The sequence below is a fragment of the Myripristis murdjan genome, chromosome 14, assembly GCF_902150065.1.
Source record: "Myripristis murdjan chromosome 14, fMyrMur1.1, whole genome shotgun sequence".
NCBI classification, from domain to species: Eukaryota; Metazoa; Chordata; class Actinopteri; order Holocentriformes; family Holocentridae; genus Myripristis; species Myripristis murdjan.
In genome coordinates, this window is record NC_043993.1 from 8,378,467 (window position 1) to 8,397,477 (window position 19,011).

Below are 19,011 nucleotides of genomic sequence, written 5' to 3' on the forward strand. Positions count from 1 at the left end.
TTTCACGTGTCTGAAAGCCATAATATGGCTGTAATTTAAGCTATCAGAGGCAGATTGTTTGTGTTACTTTAGATGCTTATGAAAACATGAATCTTCTCCATGCGCCACAAACCACCATGAAAGTAGAGCTCTCCATGTCTGCAGTGACCACGTGGCAGGGTCTGTGCAGTAGCGTGATCACATAATGTATTTGAGAGTGGATGTCATGTACAATTTGTTGAGCTTATTACTCAATTGAACATCACTGCTCAGACTGCTGATCATTAATGATTAATGTCACAGAAGGTACAATGGCTATGTTTGAAAAACAAGCGTGTGACCTGAATTTGAGTTTCTCTCCTTTGTTTGTTAGTTTGTTTGTTTGTTTCTTTCCTTCTTTCTTTCTTCTAATTTCTTGGGTGCAGTGCTTTATAAAATCTCTCATTTTAAATAGCTCATTTTCCCTTTGTGTTTTTCTAGGATAGAGAAAAACTTTTGAGGAAGAAGAGGCATAAACGAAGTTCGAGGCCAATAAAGGTAGAAGAAATTAAATTGTTTATTGCCATTTGCTTAAAATTTGCAAGTAATTAGGGTTATTGTCTTTGTAACTGGAGATGCAACAATCCATTTTTTTTTTTTCGAACAGTCAGCTGTTGCTAACTTAATCAGTTGCAGACTGAAGGGCTTTTTACATGGGTGACTAAGACAGGCGATGAAAATCACATGCGGCGCCTTGGTGCCACTCTGTTGTTCTCACCACATCCTGTGTGATAAATTACATTGGGCTGACCTGCGGGTCCACGTGTTAAAAGCATAACAACAACTGCAGCAATTCAGTAGAAAAGCAACACAAACCTTTAAAAAATGTCTAAAATGTGTTACAAACATTATAAACGTACCACTTTGCCTACTAGCAGAGTAAACGTTGGTTGTGGGTTGTGAGCAGAAAACCCATGGAACAGGAGTGGGTGATAATCAGTTTAGTTTTGTTATGGGAGAAGGAGCAGTAGGAGAGCAGGGTTATTATTTGTATTTTTTACAACCAAAGCAAAATTAGTTTTGCTGAAAATTCTATCAGGTCCTCTTTATCAAGTAGGCTTGAATACAAACATACATACATGGATTCAAATTTAAACCGACATGAATGCATGATATGCCCATTGCTCACTGAGCCAGCATTATGACCTTACGATGCTGATATTGTTATTCTAGGTTAACTGGCATAGCTCCAGCTAAGCTGAAGTAGAACTGCAGAAAAGTAAATATTTTTATGAAGCAAAAAACCCTCCTGACTGTCATTCCCTGACTCTCAGGAGGGAGGAAAGAATACCCTGTTTTAGCTGAACTCCACTGGGGTCATGAACTGACCTCAAATCAAGGTTTTTCTGTTATTTGTTATTATTGATACAACACCATTGGGAGAAAAAAAAACACTCTAAGTCATTTGATATCTGAGATTCTTTCTATCACTCCTGCAGAGGCACATTGTAGTTGACACCTTTTTTGGCTATGATGAGGAGTCCATGGACTCGGAGACGTCCTCTGTGGCTTCGTATCGAATGGACCGAACCCCCGCCACTCCAGACGAGGATCTGGATGAGGTGAGAACTTGCTGCGTATTCATTACATCACCTAAAGCTCAAGTTTATCTCCATGGTGATCATCATAAAGACTGGTTCTCCATTAACACTAATCAAAAATTAAACTGTCAACCTCAGTTCTCTATTAATACATGTTCATGCACAGTAGAAATGGCGTGGCATAATAGCGAATGGGCAGTCAAGTGTTCACACCTGTGTAGGCTACTAGAATGTGGCACTCGAATACATCATTCTACAATGCGATGATTTTGCATTTCTGCCCCATGTCGAAGTAGTAGACAGCTCTAATATCCAAAGTAACAAGTGTTATGTAATTTGGTAAACTGCAATACCACAAGCCTTGGCAGTATGCCAACTTCAAGTTTACAGCACCTCCCACACAAACCCACCCACCCCTGCTACCACCACACACACATTGGGGGAGAGAAAGGAACACACATGCTATCAAAAAGCCAAATAGAAGACAAAATGTTTTCAGGCAAAATGACTGAATTGTACTGTGGAGTGTCCTCTTACAAGGAAGATAAAGAGGTTTGATTTATATTGTGGGCTTTCTTCACTATTAGACATCTGCATCCACTTGCTTGAATGCAGTCCAAGTATCAAGCAGAAACGCAAGTGCCTGGGGTTTTCTCCCATCTCCCATTCAAATTTTAACTTTGGTAAATAAAAAAAAAAAAAAAAAAAAAAACAGTCTGATAATACTATTCATATTCTGTTTGCACATTTATCTAGCCCTTCAGTTTCAGGTGCATGTTCTTTCATGCACAGTTTCATTGTTTCATTGATTGGTGCAAAATGTCTCTAGAGACACAATCTTTCTCTAGAACCCAATCGGGGGCTGTGACGGGGCTGTGACTTTGGTTCCTGGCGCATGGTTATGTCATATTGTGTCACTTGTCTTGCTTAATGAGTGTCATCAAGGTTATGTTCATATAGGTTCCTTGGTTATACATTAAACACACTGTTGCCTGTCAGTTAGTTAAGTAGGAGTAAATTCAATTCATTCAATGAGATAATAACCACTTTGCAACTGTAAACATGCCTCACGCTTGCATGGCTACTTTGTAACTAAACCAGTTCAGATGCAGGCCCTGACCTGTATGGCCACCGTGTCGCTTGGCTGGTCAGCAGTTGGGTCCAGAGCAGCGTATCTCCAAAGCTGTTTGGTGGATTGCCGTGAAATGTGCTGACACCATTCATGTTGCCTAGACAGAGGATGAAACCTGTCAGTGTTAGTGACTTTATAACCTTTCCTTTAGCAGCTTTGATGACTCAATGACTGTACCTCTTGCACCACCCTGAATTTCATTGTATGTTCTTGTACAATGACAATAAAGAATCTTGAATCTTGAAACCATCAAAATGTTTTAACAGTGGTAATGGTGGTTGTAACAGGTACAGTTGAGACAACATGCATGGTGGCCAGAGGATGAAACCTGGCCGTTTGGGTGGCACCATGACCCTCCCTCTAGCACCACTCGTAGGCCCAGCACTTCATGCCAACGAGCTTGTTGTCTAATGCTCTTTGTCTTCCTCCATAATGCAATGCAGTTGCAACCAAATAGGCATACTGAACCAGGACCAAAGCATCTGTAACCTTTGGCCTTTACCTTTTTCTTTTTCAAACAAGAGTCTGGCCAATGAAGAGTCGGAGCTGCGTTTCCGCCAGCTGACCAGGGAGTACCAGGCCTTACAGCGAGCCTATGCCCTGCTGCAGGAGCAGAAGGGAGGCATATTGGATGCTGAAATGGAAGCCAAGGTACAGTACGACTTAAATGTCCAACAACAGAATAAGGAGTGGTACTTATATTTTTTTTCTCTCATGTACGCATTATAAGTGAGCCTCAAGAGAAATACTTTTTTACCCTCCCTCAATAACAGCTGTCAAGGGGCCATTAAGCAGGTCACATAGTGGTGAATCTGTGTGGGCTGTATCACAGAACCAGTTAGAATCAGAAATACTTAATTGATCCCCAAGGGGACATTGGGTTAGTTGCAGTTGCTCGGTTCTTAAGAGAACAATTATTTACAAGAAATAAAAAAAGAAATAAGAAATATAAAAACACATGCTTTGCAAATTTGTAAAAAGCAATCCTACAAAATCCTAAAACAGTAAATACAGAAATAAGCATATTCACATGTAAATGCATGGGCATATGTAAAAAAGTATATGTATGTATACACTATGCACAGGAATAAACATGATAATTCATTCAAAATACACACCGCAAAACACACACCTCACATTTAACAGCAGCTGCATTTGAGAATCAACATATACTGTATGCAGCACATTGTTCAGTGTTTCTGTGGGCCAATCTGTGGAAATGTTATTATTTTGTCACTCAAGGATTCAAGTTGTCCTATTGTCTCAGTGGTTAGTGGGGTTGGAGTTGCTGAGGAGGTGTAACCATTGTTTGTGTGTCGAGCTTTCCCTGAATAGAGTGCTGGGTACACATACTGCTGAAAGCTCTTCCCTTTCGCAGACCCACTTCACGATTTGTAACCAGTAGATTTTTACGTAAAAACCTGCTGCAAGCGTAACTTTACATCTCAGTATTCTTTGGCTAATGGGTGTATTGTTTTTTGTTGTTTTTTTTTTGCTGCTGATTCAGGCTCAGGAGCAGCTCCAAGCAGACGTTCTCAGGTACAAGGCCAAAATCGAGGACTTGGAGAAGGAACTAACCCTGAAAGGACAGGTAGAGAGCTTACCTCAACCACAACCATACACAGATACTTGTGCACATGCATGAACATGCAACATGCATGCTCATACACAATTACACATAAATACACATAAACACACAAGTGCAAGTGCAAACATAAACAAAACATAGCAACAGGCTTCTATATGCAGTTTCTGTCATGCAGCTAACAACCTCAGGCCTGTAGCCAGCGTGTCAGTCCGCCCTGATTAGACGCAAACATGACTGGGAGCCAGTTCCTTTTCACAGCCAAAATTCAAGGCCATGGAGATCATATGGCATGACATAAAATTTCAATCCACTGTTAGAAATTAAATCAAACTTTCACTCCAGTTTTGCTTGGCATCACAAGGAGTACGACTTACTAACCTTCACTAGACCAGTGCCTTTGTAATCGGTATCATATATTCCAGTCGAATAGTTAATTTCTAAAATATGCGGGATCCAAGGAAAAAAATAGAAACTTTTCTTGAATCACGCAGTATCTTAAAAATGTAGTGAATCCCGATTTTAATTGGTAAACTTTTGGCTTTGGTTAACCAAAGATGTATGTTTCGTATTTACTTTTTATTATTTTCTAACTGGGTATACATTTTGAAATGAAACACTTAAAATGATGTTTTCCAGCTGTGTTTTGTAGAAAAAGATTTGATTTTAATTGTTAATTGCTTCTGCCTTCTGTCAGGACTCCAAATGGGTGGATGAGAAGCAGCTCTTCTTACGAAGAAATCAGGAGCTATTAGAGAAGGTTGGACTTAATGGACTTTCACTGTTAATGGGTTGTTTCATCAAGCAACCTGATTGGACAAACGCATGTTCAGACTATGCTGATTTTTTTTTTTTTTGCACTGAATGGTTAATTTCACCTCCACGTGAAACTAGATATCATGAATAATTCCCATGAATCTGAGAATTCACATATTTGTTTTTTAACCTTCACTGAAATTATCAGAACAGTTTGTAAATTCCTTTAATCAACCAGAACACACTTTTGACCAATCAGACTGGCTAAAACAACCCTTTGTGTATATTACTTATTTTACTCTAAAATGCATAGTGTTATGGTTAAGCATGTCATTTATTTATTTATTTATTTGCTTGTTTATTTGTTTCACACACATAAAGACAAAACACATAAAGGAAATATGAAAGGATGTGTGAGGTTGTGGTAGAAAGTCTGTAAGAGCTTATATGAAAACCGCACTCAGAAGACATTCAAATGGTAAATACAAACACCAATCCATTTTGACTATCATTGTCAAAAAATTTCACAATAAAATAAATGTAGAAACATAGTTACATTTGTAGATCAGAAGGTATGATGCCAGTTTCCATGGACATGGACTTGCAAATTACATCACGGCAATTAAAAAAAAAAAAAAAAAATTCTAATATAATATCATTCACCTTGTTACAGATCTAAATTACAAAAAGATAGGAAAGAACATTTTATATAATATAATGGATTAACTTTTACATAAACTTTATTTTTGGGCAGAGATACACGGACATTTGAAAGGAAATCATCGAGCCCACAAGTTATATTAACAGGATCAAAGAAAGTAGAACTACCATCTGTATAGGCTGAAAGAAACTGTGTGGAGGCCTTTTTTCTGTTGAAGTGGCTTATTAATAATTTCCCACGTAGCCTTGATGATGCATTCAGATTTTGTAAACTGGCCACTGAAGAATCTTTTCTGGGCTGCTCTAAGGAGATGAATGCATTTGTTTTTGTAGGATTTATAGGCAGCTAAATACACGGGATTTGGAGATGACAAATTTTTCCATGAAGTTTATTTTTGATTATGGAGGTTTTTTTCAATCCAGCAGAAAACCAAGGATTTTTAAGACCTCAAATCCGTGAGCATTTGGACAAAGTCTTTGTAGGCACTGTTGGAGTTCAGCCCAACATGAAGTCCTCATCACTTTTCACAGCCTTTGGTGGCCTGATTTCACTGTTGCTATGTGAGGAGGTAGTCCTCAGTAAACAAAGGCTGGGATTCAGACTTGGTATTTAGACGGATCCAGCAGTTAAAAATCCAACATCTTTGGTGTAAGAGTTTCACACAGTAGGATCAAACATATTGATGTTACCCCAGATTAGCAGTCAAGAGAAGATATTCCAAAGGATTGCATTGATTGTTGGTGGATTGTCTCAAACTCTCAAGAAAGCATGGTGGCGGCCATCTTGTCAATGTTCAGCTCCTTTGTATCTATCTCTCAGAGGATTCTACATCCTGTTATTATGGCTTCAATAATGAACTACGACTGTGATAATTTGAGGATGCCAAATGTACCACATTTCTCTCATACTCTTTATCACAGCATAGATTATAACATAGCTACATAGGTCTTGGTTGACAAGCTCCCTCTGCAGCTTGCATCATGAATTGTGATCTCTCTGCTGTCCAGGTGGAGAAGACGGAGTCCGAGACTGGCCGGCTACAGCAGGAGCTCCAAGACTCCAAAGACCAGAACGAACTGTTGGAGTTCAGGATACTGGAGCTCGAGGTGAGGCTAAAAGTCAGGTCTGACTGAGCTCTGGTTTGCTTACAGGGACAAATGCTTGTGTGAGAGACCTGTAAACATATTCTGTGACGTGATATCCCACATGGTGAACCAGGGTGGCAACTGCAGCTTTTTGGTCTGTCACAAGTATCACTTGTTACCAGACATGTACATTTCTATACCAGACACTTTGTGTAATAAAGTGAATTTCAATAATTGCATAATAACAGAAGGTGGAGTGTCTGCATGATTTTAATGCTCGAGCACATTGGTTTTATAATTGTTGTAAAAATACACACACAAGTGCAATCAAGTGTTAATACAGCTCTGAAAAATAGATAATGCAAACAAATTATTCTGGGGTTTTGCCATTTTCATCATTTCCCCTTTTTTTCTTTTTTTTTTAAAACATTGTTCTTTGGCAAGCCACTTTCATTCTCATGGTTTGTTATACTGCACAATATTTTAAGCTTCCTCTGGCCTTTTTCCACCATCTTTGTCTCACTACATCACTCACCTGAAGCATTTAACTGGCTTCGGCTCATGAAGGGAGTAATCATAACAGATATAGAGGATATGATACTACTCAATGGGAGGAATTATATTTTTGTATTTTTCGTTTTCCAGATTTTTCTGCTTCAGTTTAGCATTTATTGTTTAAAATGTTTAGTTTTAGTTTGAGTTTATTTTTCATTTATTTATTTATTTATCTTTTTATTAGCTTCAGTATTAATTTTAGTGAGCTTGTTTTTGTGTGTGTGTTTATCAGGGGCAAGATTTAAGAAGTTCAGAATGTGTTTCAGCACAAACATACCACTTAGTGAAGGCAGTTGACACACAGCCATGTAGAAGTCCCAGTCTCAGTAAACACATTCACCATTCTTGTATGGATAAATGTGACCAAATTGACAAAGACAAAAACTAAAGACATTTCCTGTGTATTTTTATTTTAGTTAGTTTTAAGTTCACAATATCGTTTCAGTTAGTTTTCCCTTTTTCCCAAGTCTAGATTTTATTTTTATTTCCTTTAACTAAAATGTTTTTTGAATCTAGTTTTAGTTTTTAATTTAGTTTTAGTGAACTATAATAACCTTGTACTCAATACTGAAAGTGTTGTTAAATTGATGGTGTGAGCAGTGCATTGGGAGAGCTTGGACACACAGTGAAGTCCAGTCATCTCAACACAAATCAGTTATATCCAACGTGAATCGCGACCTCTAGGAATTCATAAATCTCGATTTTGTCATTTGGTTCCAGCGGGTCCTCACTTTAATTGAACCTCGATAATGTTGTACAATGAATTATGATTCAGCAACTGCATTGCCCATTTTTCACATGAAATGCTATCAGATTGAGATTGCGGCAGACAGAAAACAAGGACTGCGTGTTGTGTGATGCGTTCCTCTAATCAAGTGAAGCCAACAAATGTTTGGTAGTTGTACTACATGTACGTTTTCTTATATAGCTCAATTTGTCACAAAGAAGAAGCTTATAATTGCTGTCTCAGTGCTTTCCAGTGCTTCTCTGCCACCATAGGAACAGTGAGCAAAGAAAATCAGCTTGGAAGACTGAGTGGGTGTTTCTCGTGGGTTCAAAACAAAGACTTCTCTGTCAGTTTCACCACAAACACTACTTACGGAACAGGTACTGGGAAGCCTGTTTGTAATGTTCAGAAACCATAGAGAATCAGAGGTACCCCTTGGAAATAGAATAATTCAATTGTACATGATAAAATATCTCCTGCACGATGTAAATAATTCCGTGTTAATGTACCAGATGGGGCATAGCAGGTTAGTCATAATGCAATTTAAGGGCTGAAATGATTCCTCGAGGAACTTGAAAAATTCAATTACTAAGAATCCCTGATTCAAATTCTCTGCCTGGTAGTTTTGGTTCACCTTTACAACTCTCCACAGCAGGCTGTGGAGCACACAGATGATAATTACTGCGACACAAACATTTGTCAAACTTTTCTTATATTACTGATCAAAGAAAGGACCTTAAGGATTACCACCAACAAAATTAGGGCTGTAGCTAATTTCTAGAATCGACACAGGGTCTGCATTTAAATGCGTGTGTGGTGTGAGTGTGTGGTGTCTCACCTCATCAGCACTCTGTTCCCCCACTCATACAGTATCCATTTTGCTGCACTGGCCAGTGGTCCTTGTTTTTCCTCCATCTGCTCAGTGGTTGGAATCAGCTTTTGATTCTTACTGTAGGTATATTTTGACTTGGATGTGACATGTTGTCATGTTTATTATGGATAGAGTGGCTGACAGAGTGGCTTCAGTAATACGCTCTTGCCATTTTTTTTTTCCTGGGATTTTCGATGGAATGTTTCACAGTTTGGCTGGTCAAGGGAATAAAAGCACTGCTTAGGCTGAGTAATCTCAAGTGGAGTCGGGGGGTTCCAGCGGATGATTCCACTTTATCATACACTCTTGTGATTTACCTATTCATTACATTGTCTGGCGTGATAAGCCCCACCTACTTGGCATCCTAGCATGCTAAAAGAAACCATTAAATATAAATACTGCTTCTTCTAGTATTGATACCAGTACAAGAACAGGGACTAAGATATATTTCATCAGTTCCTTTGTGTAATAGCATGTGCATGCATGCGCTTTACAAGTATGCATTTCTGTTTTATAGGAGCGTGAGAGGAGGTCCCCTCCTTTCAACCACTTGAGGATGCATCCCTTCTCTGAGGGCGTCAGTGCACTGCAGATATACTGTATGAAGGAAGGGGTCAAGGTATCTTGTTTATCATAAATTATTTACAAAATAGAAATGTACAGTGGTCCCTCGTTTATCGCGGGCATTACGTTCTAAAAATAACCCGCAATAGGAGAAATCCGCAAAGTAGTCAGCTTTATTTTTTACAATTATTATAGATGTTTTAAGGCTGTAAAACCCCTCACTACACGCTTTATACACTTTTCTCAGACAGGCATTATCATTTTCTCACTGTTCTCTCTTGTTTAAACACTCTCAAAGTTCAAACCTTTGTAGAAAAATAAGTCCAGTATTATAGAATGAAAGCATTCTGTACTGTACAGGAGACATGGCACGGAGGAGATTGACAATGGTCTACAGTCCCTTAGCCAATCAGGACACAGAACACAATGCGCTGTAAAAAAAAAAAAAAAAAAAAAAAAACACGTTATAGCGAGGGACAACTGTACTGGTTCTCTTGTTGGTGTGATACTGAAAGATATGGTGCGGCCTGATGCCGTTTGCTTTTTCCCTTCTTCACAGGATGTGTGCATACCTGATCTCATCAAACTCCTAGATATCCTTGGAGACAATGGGGTATACCATATGTAATATAACAGCATAACATATCAACAGCACTTTTAAAATACAATGTAAATTCTTAATTAGTTATTAATCCTGTTTTTCCCTTGTATAGAATTTACGAAATGAAGAACAAGTGGCCATTATTCAAGCTAGCACTGTCTTGTCACTAGCGGAAAAGGTAAGGCTGCAAATTGTGCGTCAAACTGTCTCTCTGCTGACATTAACTTTAGAGCACTGACTGTCCTCTGCTGAACTGATCTGACTCATGTTCTCACTCTGTGCCCTCTAGTGGATCCAGCAGATCGAAGGGACAGAGGCAGCGTTGCACCAGAAGATGATGGACCTAGAGATAGAGATGGTGAGTAAGGGCCGATTACATGGTATCGCTGTTTTTTTTTTGTTTTTCCGTCAGACAAAAGTTTGAGATAGTATCTGATACTATCTAATACCGAGCAAATACTCGAATGTCACGTGAAATGTTGCAGACCTTTGATTGGTCAGAGAGAAATTGAATGGCAAAGCTGCCATAACAAAGCCCTGTTGGTCACTGTTTACCACCAGGAAATACAAAAAGAAAGACCCACAAAACTCTGAACCTCGTAGTTATACTAATATTGTTCATGTGAAGCAGTCATTTTGAGTTAGTCTTGTTACAGTATTTATTTTTAATAAAACACTCTGATGGAGAAGGGAGGAAAAACTAGACAGCACGCCCACCAGTAACCAACAGGGCTTTACTATCTACTGTGTACTACTGGAGTAATACGAGCAAAGGAAATGAAATTCTGAAAAATAACTGGCACGAGGTGAGTAGAGTAGGTAATATGTAATGGAAAAGCGCCCTTAAATACAGCCATATAGAGGAAGTATGATGCTGTGATGGTAGTGATACACCACTGAACTGTTTGGGAAACTTGTGGGCAATAGCAGCAAGGGAGTTGCCTTCAAACACATAGGGACATGTTGCTTACCAAAACATCAGGATAAGTTTTTCTTACATTGGAGAAGTGTGCTTACATCACCTTCCACCATCAAATTTTCTCCTCAGAATCTTCTCAGTCTCTGTTCCTTCATACACATGAGCTCAAGTATTGGCATATTAAAGTTAACGTTTTAGAGTGTTACATTCCAAATTTGTAGCCGAGTTTGTTTCTTTTTGTAACTACTGTCTCTATCCTTCCTACCCATGCACAGGAAATGTTCTGTAAGCAGAAAGGATATCTTGAAGAGGAGCTAGACTATAGAAAACAGGCCCTGGACCAGGCCTACATGGTAGGAGAGTGTGTGTGTGATGTTGGGGGTGGGTGTGGGGGGTATGTGCGTGTGTGTGTGTGTGTGTGTGTGTGTGTGTGAGAGAGAGAGAGAGAGGGAGAGAGTCTGCGTTAATTACAGTTCTTCTCTTCTCCCCTCCATAGCAAATCCAGGAGCTGGAGGCAACACTGTATAACGCCCTGCAGCAAGACAAGGTTATTATATGGCAACAAAAAGTTTAACTGTAGTCCAGTTTTCAAAGAGGATAGTTTGCAAAACCTTCTCTTGATGTCATATCACCAGTTTGGGTTGTGCCTCATTATATCAAACATATCCATGACAAATGCTCGGAGGACCATGGCATTATCTCACATCATACTGAATGATAATTGTTTTCCCAGAAACGTATATTAAATTCCTTTTGAACATAGTAAATTCTTTTCCAGTGATTCTGTACACTTTATGAAAAATTCATCAACAAAAACATGGCAAATTCTCTTAGGTCTGCAGTACTGGTTCCTGGAAATCTTAACATGTGGACACTCAGAGGGTTATGCATACAGATTATGAGAGCACAGGCTCAGGAAAATAATGACATTATGGAGACTATTCAGAGTAGTAAGCTCACAAAAATAAGTAGGCTGCCAATTACTCATCATTTCTTGACATTTTTATTTGTTTCTTTTTTTGGGATGTAGCGTCTGCCTCTTCAAACTTCTCTCCTCCTTTTCCAGGTGATAAAGTATGGCGAGCCTCTGGATGAGCTGCAGAGGGACGAGTTGCGGACAGCGGTGGAAAAGCTGAGGAGGCAGATGCTGAGGAAGAGTCGGGAATACGACTGCCAGATTCTCCAGGAGAGGATGGAGCTGCTGCATCAGGCACACCAGGTTGGTACTTTAGTGTGTGTATGTGTGTATGTGCATGTGTGTGTGTGTGTGTCTGTGTGTGGCTCTGTGTGTGTGTGTGTGTGTGTGTGTGTGTGTGTGTGTGTGTGTGTGTGTGTGTGTGTGTGTGTGTGTGTGTGTGTTTTCATGAAATGTATTTTTGTGGAAATTGCCTGGTATAATTGGGGCAATCTATGACCTCTGTTGGCCTCTGCTGGCCACCAGTAAGTACTGCAGCAAAATGGTCCCTCTCTCATGTGCATTGCTGTATCCCAGCCATGCACTAAGGCCCTTTAACTTTTACACACAATAGTGTGATCGGGTGATCCGATCACAGGTGGACTGCCGAGACTGATCACCATTCACACTTGGCATTATCCTGCATCTCAAATATGTCTCCAATGACTTGTAATGCGATTTAGACCACCTAGTGCCTTCGTGCATGGAAGATTTGATAGAACAGAGGTTCTTGTTTCGAAATTGAAATTTGAGTGAAGTGTCTTTTTTGCAGGGTAATGGTGGCATCGTTGTCAGGTAATCAGAAATAGAATAGTTGGGCACAACTGCTTCCTGAATGGGCCAGAAATAGGGAATAGGATTGGCAGTAAATACTTGGAAGGTAGTGACAGCATGGAATATAGCGGCGAGGAAAAAGAAGGGATGGGAGAGAACTGGGCTGAAGTGCAGAGGAATCAAAGTAATAAAAGAAAGTAAAAAAGTCATTTTGAAAGGTGTGAGGTTGATCATTTGATGTTGTTAAGGACATGTGACAGATCAGCACTCACACTACAAAGGCGGTGTGTCTAATCAGATCACAGTGCGTTTCCAAGAAGCATTGTCATCTGATCACATTTCTCTCTGATTGTTTTCAGAGAATCCGTGACCTTGAGGACAAAACTGACATCCAGAGGAGACAAATAAAAGACTTGGAGGAGAAGGTAGGCTACAGTTGAGGGGTATTTGTTGTGGAATGACTTGTTGATGTTCAGAAAAAAAAAAAAAAAAAAAAGTAAAGTATTAACTTAGAAATGTTCAGGGTCTTAGAAGTAAAACCCAACATGAGATAGTACTAAGGCTATTACTTTTTCGGTCTTTTATTATAAGCAGTAGCAATTAAGATGATACATTCAACTGAAATATCAATATAAGATAAGATGTTGAATGTTGGGCAAGAATTTTAGACTTTGTACACTGCCATTTTGGCCCGGAATAGCCAATAGGCTTAAGTCCCCAGTTGACCTCTGTTTATAGTTTGTATAAGTAACATCAATGAGGTTTGAGTGAACTTCTCTGTTTCTGCCTCTGCTGTTACTAACATGTCTCAAGTGTTCCTCAAATTTGCTCACTGTCTTTGTCCCCTCTTTCTTCCCCCAACTTTCTGTCTCTCTTTCTTGCCTTGTCCAGTTTTTGTTTCTGTTCTTGTTCTTTTCTCTTGCCTTTATCCTTTGGCCTTGAAGTGTTTGGCGTGTCCTGTAGCAGAGGTGAGTCTCGCAGGCTTCGGGGAAAAACACTAACCATCATAATCATTTCTTCTAAGGACCTCAGTCAAATATTGTTCAGTTCAAATGGAACCAAAGTGGTTTGCAGTAATTCAATAATTCAGTAGCTCACTTGTCATTTTAAATTTCCTTGATCTAATTTGTCTTGTGTAGTCTTCTGTTGTGCCCATAGATAATCAAGGGGATAATCCCACCAGTGTTAGCACTGATGTTTCTTGTCTCATGTCTCCCTGGATACTTTCCCACAAAAACAGGAACACCACACTCCATGAGAAAACAAAGACTAAGCAATATTTCTAAACAGCATTTGACCCTTTTCTACACTCTTCACTTTCTGCACATTTATCTGTGTTCATCTTGCTTTCACACTTTCTTTTGTTATTCCCATCTCTGTGTTCTCTTTGCATTTATCGTTTGCCATCTTGCTATTCTGTCTACATTCATGTTTCCTTTTTTTTCCTTTGGCAACAATTTATGTTTATTTGAAGGTTTCCTGGTTTGCTGATGCCTTACAGGGAGAGGCCAAACTGTCATCAACACCATCTTCTCTCCCTTCTTTTACGTTTGTTTTTTGTCATCTGTCTTTGCGCCTGGTTTTGTCGAAAATGTGGAAAAGTAAAATGGAGAAACATTTGGGAAAGTGTGGAAATGTATCATCTGACTGCAAACTACTAACTTTTGAGAGACACTGTGCGTGCAGGTGTAAGCCAATGAGCGTTAAGCTTGTTGTCCAGGGAAGAAACCCACTAACAACAGAAATCAAAGTCTATTGAGAATATAATAATGAGACAAGAACAATGAGGCATAAAAAACAAAACATTCCCGACAAACAAATTTACAAGATAGAGAAAAGTTTGCTCCCATCTAAGCAAACATACAAAACAGTGATGAAACCTCTTTTATCTCTTAAGCTTAGTGTGCGGTTCATAAAAATCAGTGGTTCACTGAAACCACAAAGCACTAGACTGTGTTTTCCGAATTATTTCACAAATCATAAGTCATGTTGATTTTTTTTTTTTTTTTTTTTTTTTTTTTAGTTCAGTTATGACCGTGTTTAATTGCATTGGAAACTATAACCAGCAATCAAGTTAAGTCTTCCACAATTAATGTGTTTCAGCTGTGAGCCATCTGCAGCATATGATCATGCTGGATCTCATGTGTCTCACAGCTCAAAGACATTCATTGTCTTCACTGCCCATGCAATAAATAAGACATTTTGCATACCTCCCTCGTGAGCGCTTGTTATAATTCCCATTCTGAATATTAATATTAGACCATTCACCTGAACACTGTTTATCAAGCTGGAATTTGTGCACTCATATTTATCCAAACATTGTTCCACATTCCAGCACCTGGTAATAATCACTGGACTATCTGTTCAAATTAAAGAGTTTGATGAGCGCACACTCCCATATCCCACAATCATGAGAGTTCTGAGGCAAACAGCGGTCAACGATCTCTTGTTGCACCGCCTTGTGCATTCCATACCTTTACACTTTACACAAGTGTGTTAGATATTCAATATTTGTCCTAAAGATTTGCGAAAGATGTGGAGGATGTCTGGCCTCGCAAACCGCCTAGTTGCCCAATTCGGTAGATTAGCCTACCAAGGTACCTGGTGTTAGAGTCACCTATCTCTGGATTTGTGGCTATAAAAATGATGGTTGCACTCATTTCATAAACATTAGTTACACATGTGTTGTACTTTTTTTTTTTTTTTTTTTTTTTTTTAGTCTACATGCAAAAATGGTCAGTGCAGACACAGCCTCATTGTTTCTTCTACTGGCCCAATTTCGACAATTGCAACAAATATGCAACGTTGGAACTTCGGCACCCACTGCCAATTGATAACCAATGTACAGAAATATTGGTTAGTCAAGTAAGCAGTGATCAGACTGCATGACTCCTCAAAAACTACAGTTTGCAGGCTTTTGATGAATCAGAACATAAATGTTCAAACCTCGGTTAGGACGACATCAGTGAGAACAGGAAATAGACTCTCTCTGCAAGAGCTTTACTCTGTTGACCACTAGAGGGAGAGTTTCTCAAAGAAAAATGGCCAAATGTCCACAGTGCTGTGTGTCTTACATAGCTTTGGTGAAACAATGATTAGGGACGACTGGGGAATGTGATTTTCATTGCTGTGAAAATGTGCAGATTTCTTTTTTTTATTTGTTTTATTTTTATCAGAGAGGTCATGCATAGTCCAGGATTGCTTCATTATTATTATAACATACATATTATTATTACATATAATTACATTACATATTATTATTATATATACATATATATACAAAGACTTCAGTACATAAATGCTTCACATATAAATAATCAGTGAGTAACAATGATATAAACATCTCTAACAATTTGCTCCAAGACATGACTTTTCTTCTATCTATCACTCTCCCTTTCATTTTATTTTAAACAAATATGAACATCTGAACAAAAGATGTCACACTCATGTATCCATGAGAATTTGCTCACAGCGCAGTGTCCTCAGTGGTCCAATAGAAAAGTCAGTATAACAACGTAATTAATTAAAGTCTGGTCTCTGTGAGCTACCTGACCCATTTTGACGACATTCCCTTAAATTTCTCTGATTGAATTTTTATAGAAAACGTTAGTCTCTCCATGATGTAAATTTCATGAACAATTTTTCATCATCTAATATTGCAGCATCTCCCCTCCAACAACTAATACTCTCATTAAGTATTTGTCCGCTATAGTTTGAATATTCAGTGCTACGAGTATATTGTATTGATATTGAGAGCATCAAATGGACCAGTGATTTGAAATGCAGTTTCCAAACACACTGTCTGACTACTTTTGAACCATGTAACCTCCAACAATTTGTTCCAACACCTTGATGCCTCCTCTGGGCAGTGGTAATGAAGAATCCCATGATGCTTCTCCATCCAAATTCCCTCCAGCTGTGAGATGCTGCACTTTCCCACTGATATTTACAAATATTTCCCTGTTCATCTCCAGATATAACCATTCCTCCTTCTCTTCCCCATTTATTTGTAATGTGTTGGGTGTTTATATTTAAATAATCCTGAAAAGTTTTATATAATATAGATATTAATCTACATCCACTCTTGGATTTGCCACTAAGACATTAAGTATACAGTGGTCCCACGTTAATCGTGGGAGTTACGTTCTAAAAATAACCCGCAATAGGTGAAATCCGCGAAGTGGTCAGCTTTATTTTTTACAATTATTATAGATGTTTTAAGGCTGTAAAACCCCTCACTGCACACTTTATACACTTTTCTTAGACAGGCATTAACATTTTCTCACTTTTCTCTCTTGTTTAAATACTCTCAGTTCAAGTTCAAACCTTCGCAAAAAAAAAAAAAAGTTTAAAAAAAACATGCAAAATTGCACCAAAAAAAATCTGCGAAACTGCGAGGCCGCGAAAGGTGAACTGCGTTATAGCGAGGGACAACTGTATCAGTGTCTGCTTTTTCCAAACCCTCAGTCAGAATTTCATTTAATTGATGCCTTACTTGTAAATATCTAAAGAAATCTTGGTTCTACAAGTATACTGTCAGTCCTTTACTTATCCATGTTTTAAATCTGGTGTGTATCCTGTGTGTGATAAAATCTACATCATATTCACACCATCGTAATATTTTCTCTGCATCCTTCAGATTATGCTTTTTAACCTCTTTCTGCCAAGTTGTTTTTATCCAAGGATTATCTTTATCAGCAAGATTGTCAATCAATTTACTGTCTGTTACTGTATCTTGTAATGGCGGTCTTACAGATCCTCCCTCAAATCTTTTAGATTTGGTAACGCCATACCCCCTTTCTCTTTTGATAACTGCATTAGTCTAGTTTTTTTTTTTTTTTTTTTTTTTTTTTTTTTTCTTGTTGGTTTCTTACCCATCCAAATTTAACAAGAAATTAACTTATACCATTCAATGAACTGTTGATCATTTACTTCAATTGGCAGGGAATGGAAAATATGTAATAGACCAGGCAAAATAACCATTTTAATTGAATCAATCTGTGAGTTAGGCTGAGGAATAGTAGGTGATTCCATCTGGAGATGTCTGACTTCATTTTGGAGTTTAGAGGGACAAAGTTAGCTTCAAATAATTTTGTAATATCCTGAGGAAGATTAACCCCAAGGTACCTCATTGGCTTATTGTTACAACTCAAACCATATTTAGTCAAAAAGTGTTGATGGTCATAACTTGTTTTTTTTTTTTTTTATATTTAGCTTATAGCCTGATAACTGACCATATCCTTCCAAAGATGACATTAAAATTGGTAGAGATACTAAAGGTTTGGTCAAGAAGATTAATACGCCATCTGCAAAAAAAAAGTTGAAAATATGCAGATTTCACAATAAGTAGCCTCTATCAGAAATTCAAGCATTTCATATAAATGAAGCATTTAAGAAAAGCATAAATAGAAGATTAAGTATTATTATAGAAGATCAAGTATTATCGTTTCATCTGGAGAACTTTGCTCATTGCAGCGGTGAAAGTAATAGGATAGAGCCGAGAAAAAAAAAAGATAATGCAAGTGCACAAAAAGGAATAAGAAATAAAAATGAAAAAACAGCAGAATAATAAAAGCAGTGTTGGACAGAAATAAAATTACAAATGGTTTGAGGTATTGATAAAAATGATCAGCATAATGATATAGTTATACTCTTGTAATGGTTTGTTCGTGACTCTGTGTCTCTGTGTCTCTGTCTCTCCCAGGTGGCGTGGCAGCTTGGAGATATTGTTTGTGGCTGCAGTGTTATTTATTTTCTGGGCAAGCGTGGAACAGTGTGCAAAGCAGTGGCTGCTCGTGTCGTAACAGTAGTGACTGCTGTCAGTTTAGGTGGACGTGTCCTGTGCTGGCCATGGTGGATATTCAGACTTCAGAATTTTTTTAAGATTATTATTATTATTATTATTTTGTATTTTTTATTTGGGGATCTCTCTCTCTGTCTGTGTTACTGGAGGATACACACTCTGGATGCTGCCCTGTTGGAATGCTGATGAACCCGAAACCTCTCTCCAAACAGCTGGGACCACTGGAACAGATTACAAGGATGAACAATACAGACACTCTGACAGACAGAAAGACACATAGATGTAGACAGAAACAGACATGTATGCACATGCACACACACTTACATAGACACATGCATACACAGATGCATGCAGATGCACCCACACACACACACACACACATACACACACATGCTCTGACAAATCCAAACCAAAGTCTGGGAAATGTTCTCTCTGCCATGCAGGGTAATAATATGCCAATCACC

The 19,011-nt window shown here is 38.5% G+C and overlaps 1 protein-coding gene across 1 annotated transcript in view; it reads left to right on the forward strand.

The window, feature by feature from the left end:
* Positions 1 to 18,551, forward strand: part of jakmip2 (janus kinase and microtubule interacting protein 2) — a 35,850-nt gene extending 17,299 nt beyond the window's left edge. The window contains exons 8-23 of the mRNA XM_030069507.1: positions 460 to 516; positions 1,458 to 1,580; positions 3,214 to 3,342; positions 4,199 to 4,282; positions 4,974 to 5,036; positions 6,701 to 6,799; positions 9,449 to 9,550; positions 10,055 to 10,108; positions 10,209 to 10,274; positions 10,386 to 10,454; positions 11,291 to 11,368; positions 11,512 to 11,562; positions 12,082 to 12,234; positions 13,104 to 13,169; positions 13,636 to 13,712; positions 18,449 to 18,551. Of these exons, the coding sequence (XP_029925367.1) occupies positions 460 to 516; positions 1,458 to 1,580; positions 3,214 to 3,342; positions 4,199 to 4,282; positions 4,974 to 5,036; positions 6,701 to 6,799; positions 9,449 to 9,550; positions 10,055 to 10,108; positions 10,209 to 10,274; positions 10,386 to 10,454; positions 11,291 to 11,368; positions 11,512 to 11,562; positions 12,082 to 12,234; positions 13,104 to 13,169; positions 13,636 to 13,686 (1,245 nt within the window). The 3' untranslated portion in view covers positions 13,687 to 13,712; positions 18,449 to 18,551. The remainder of the gene's footprint in view (positions 1 to 459; positions 517 to 1,457; positions 1,581 to 3,213; positions 3,343 to 4,198; positions 4,283 to 4,973; positions 5,037 to 6,700; positions 6,800 to 9,448; positions 9,551 to 10,054; positions 10,109 to 10,208; positions 10,275 to 10,385; positions 10,455 to 11,290; positions 11,369 to 11,511; positions 11,563 to 12,081; positions 12,235 to 13,103; positions 13,170 to 13,635; positions 13,713 to 18,448) is intronic.
* Positions 18,552 to 19,011: the final 460 nt, after the last annotated feature.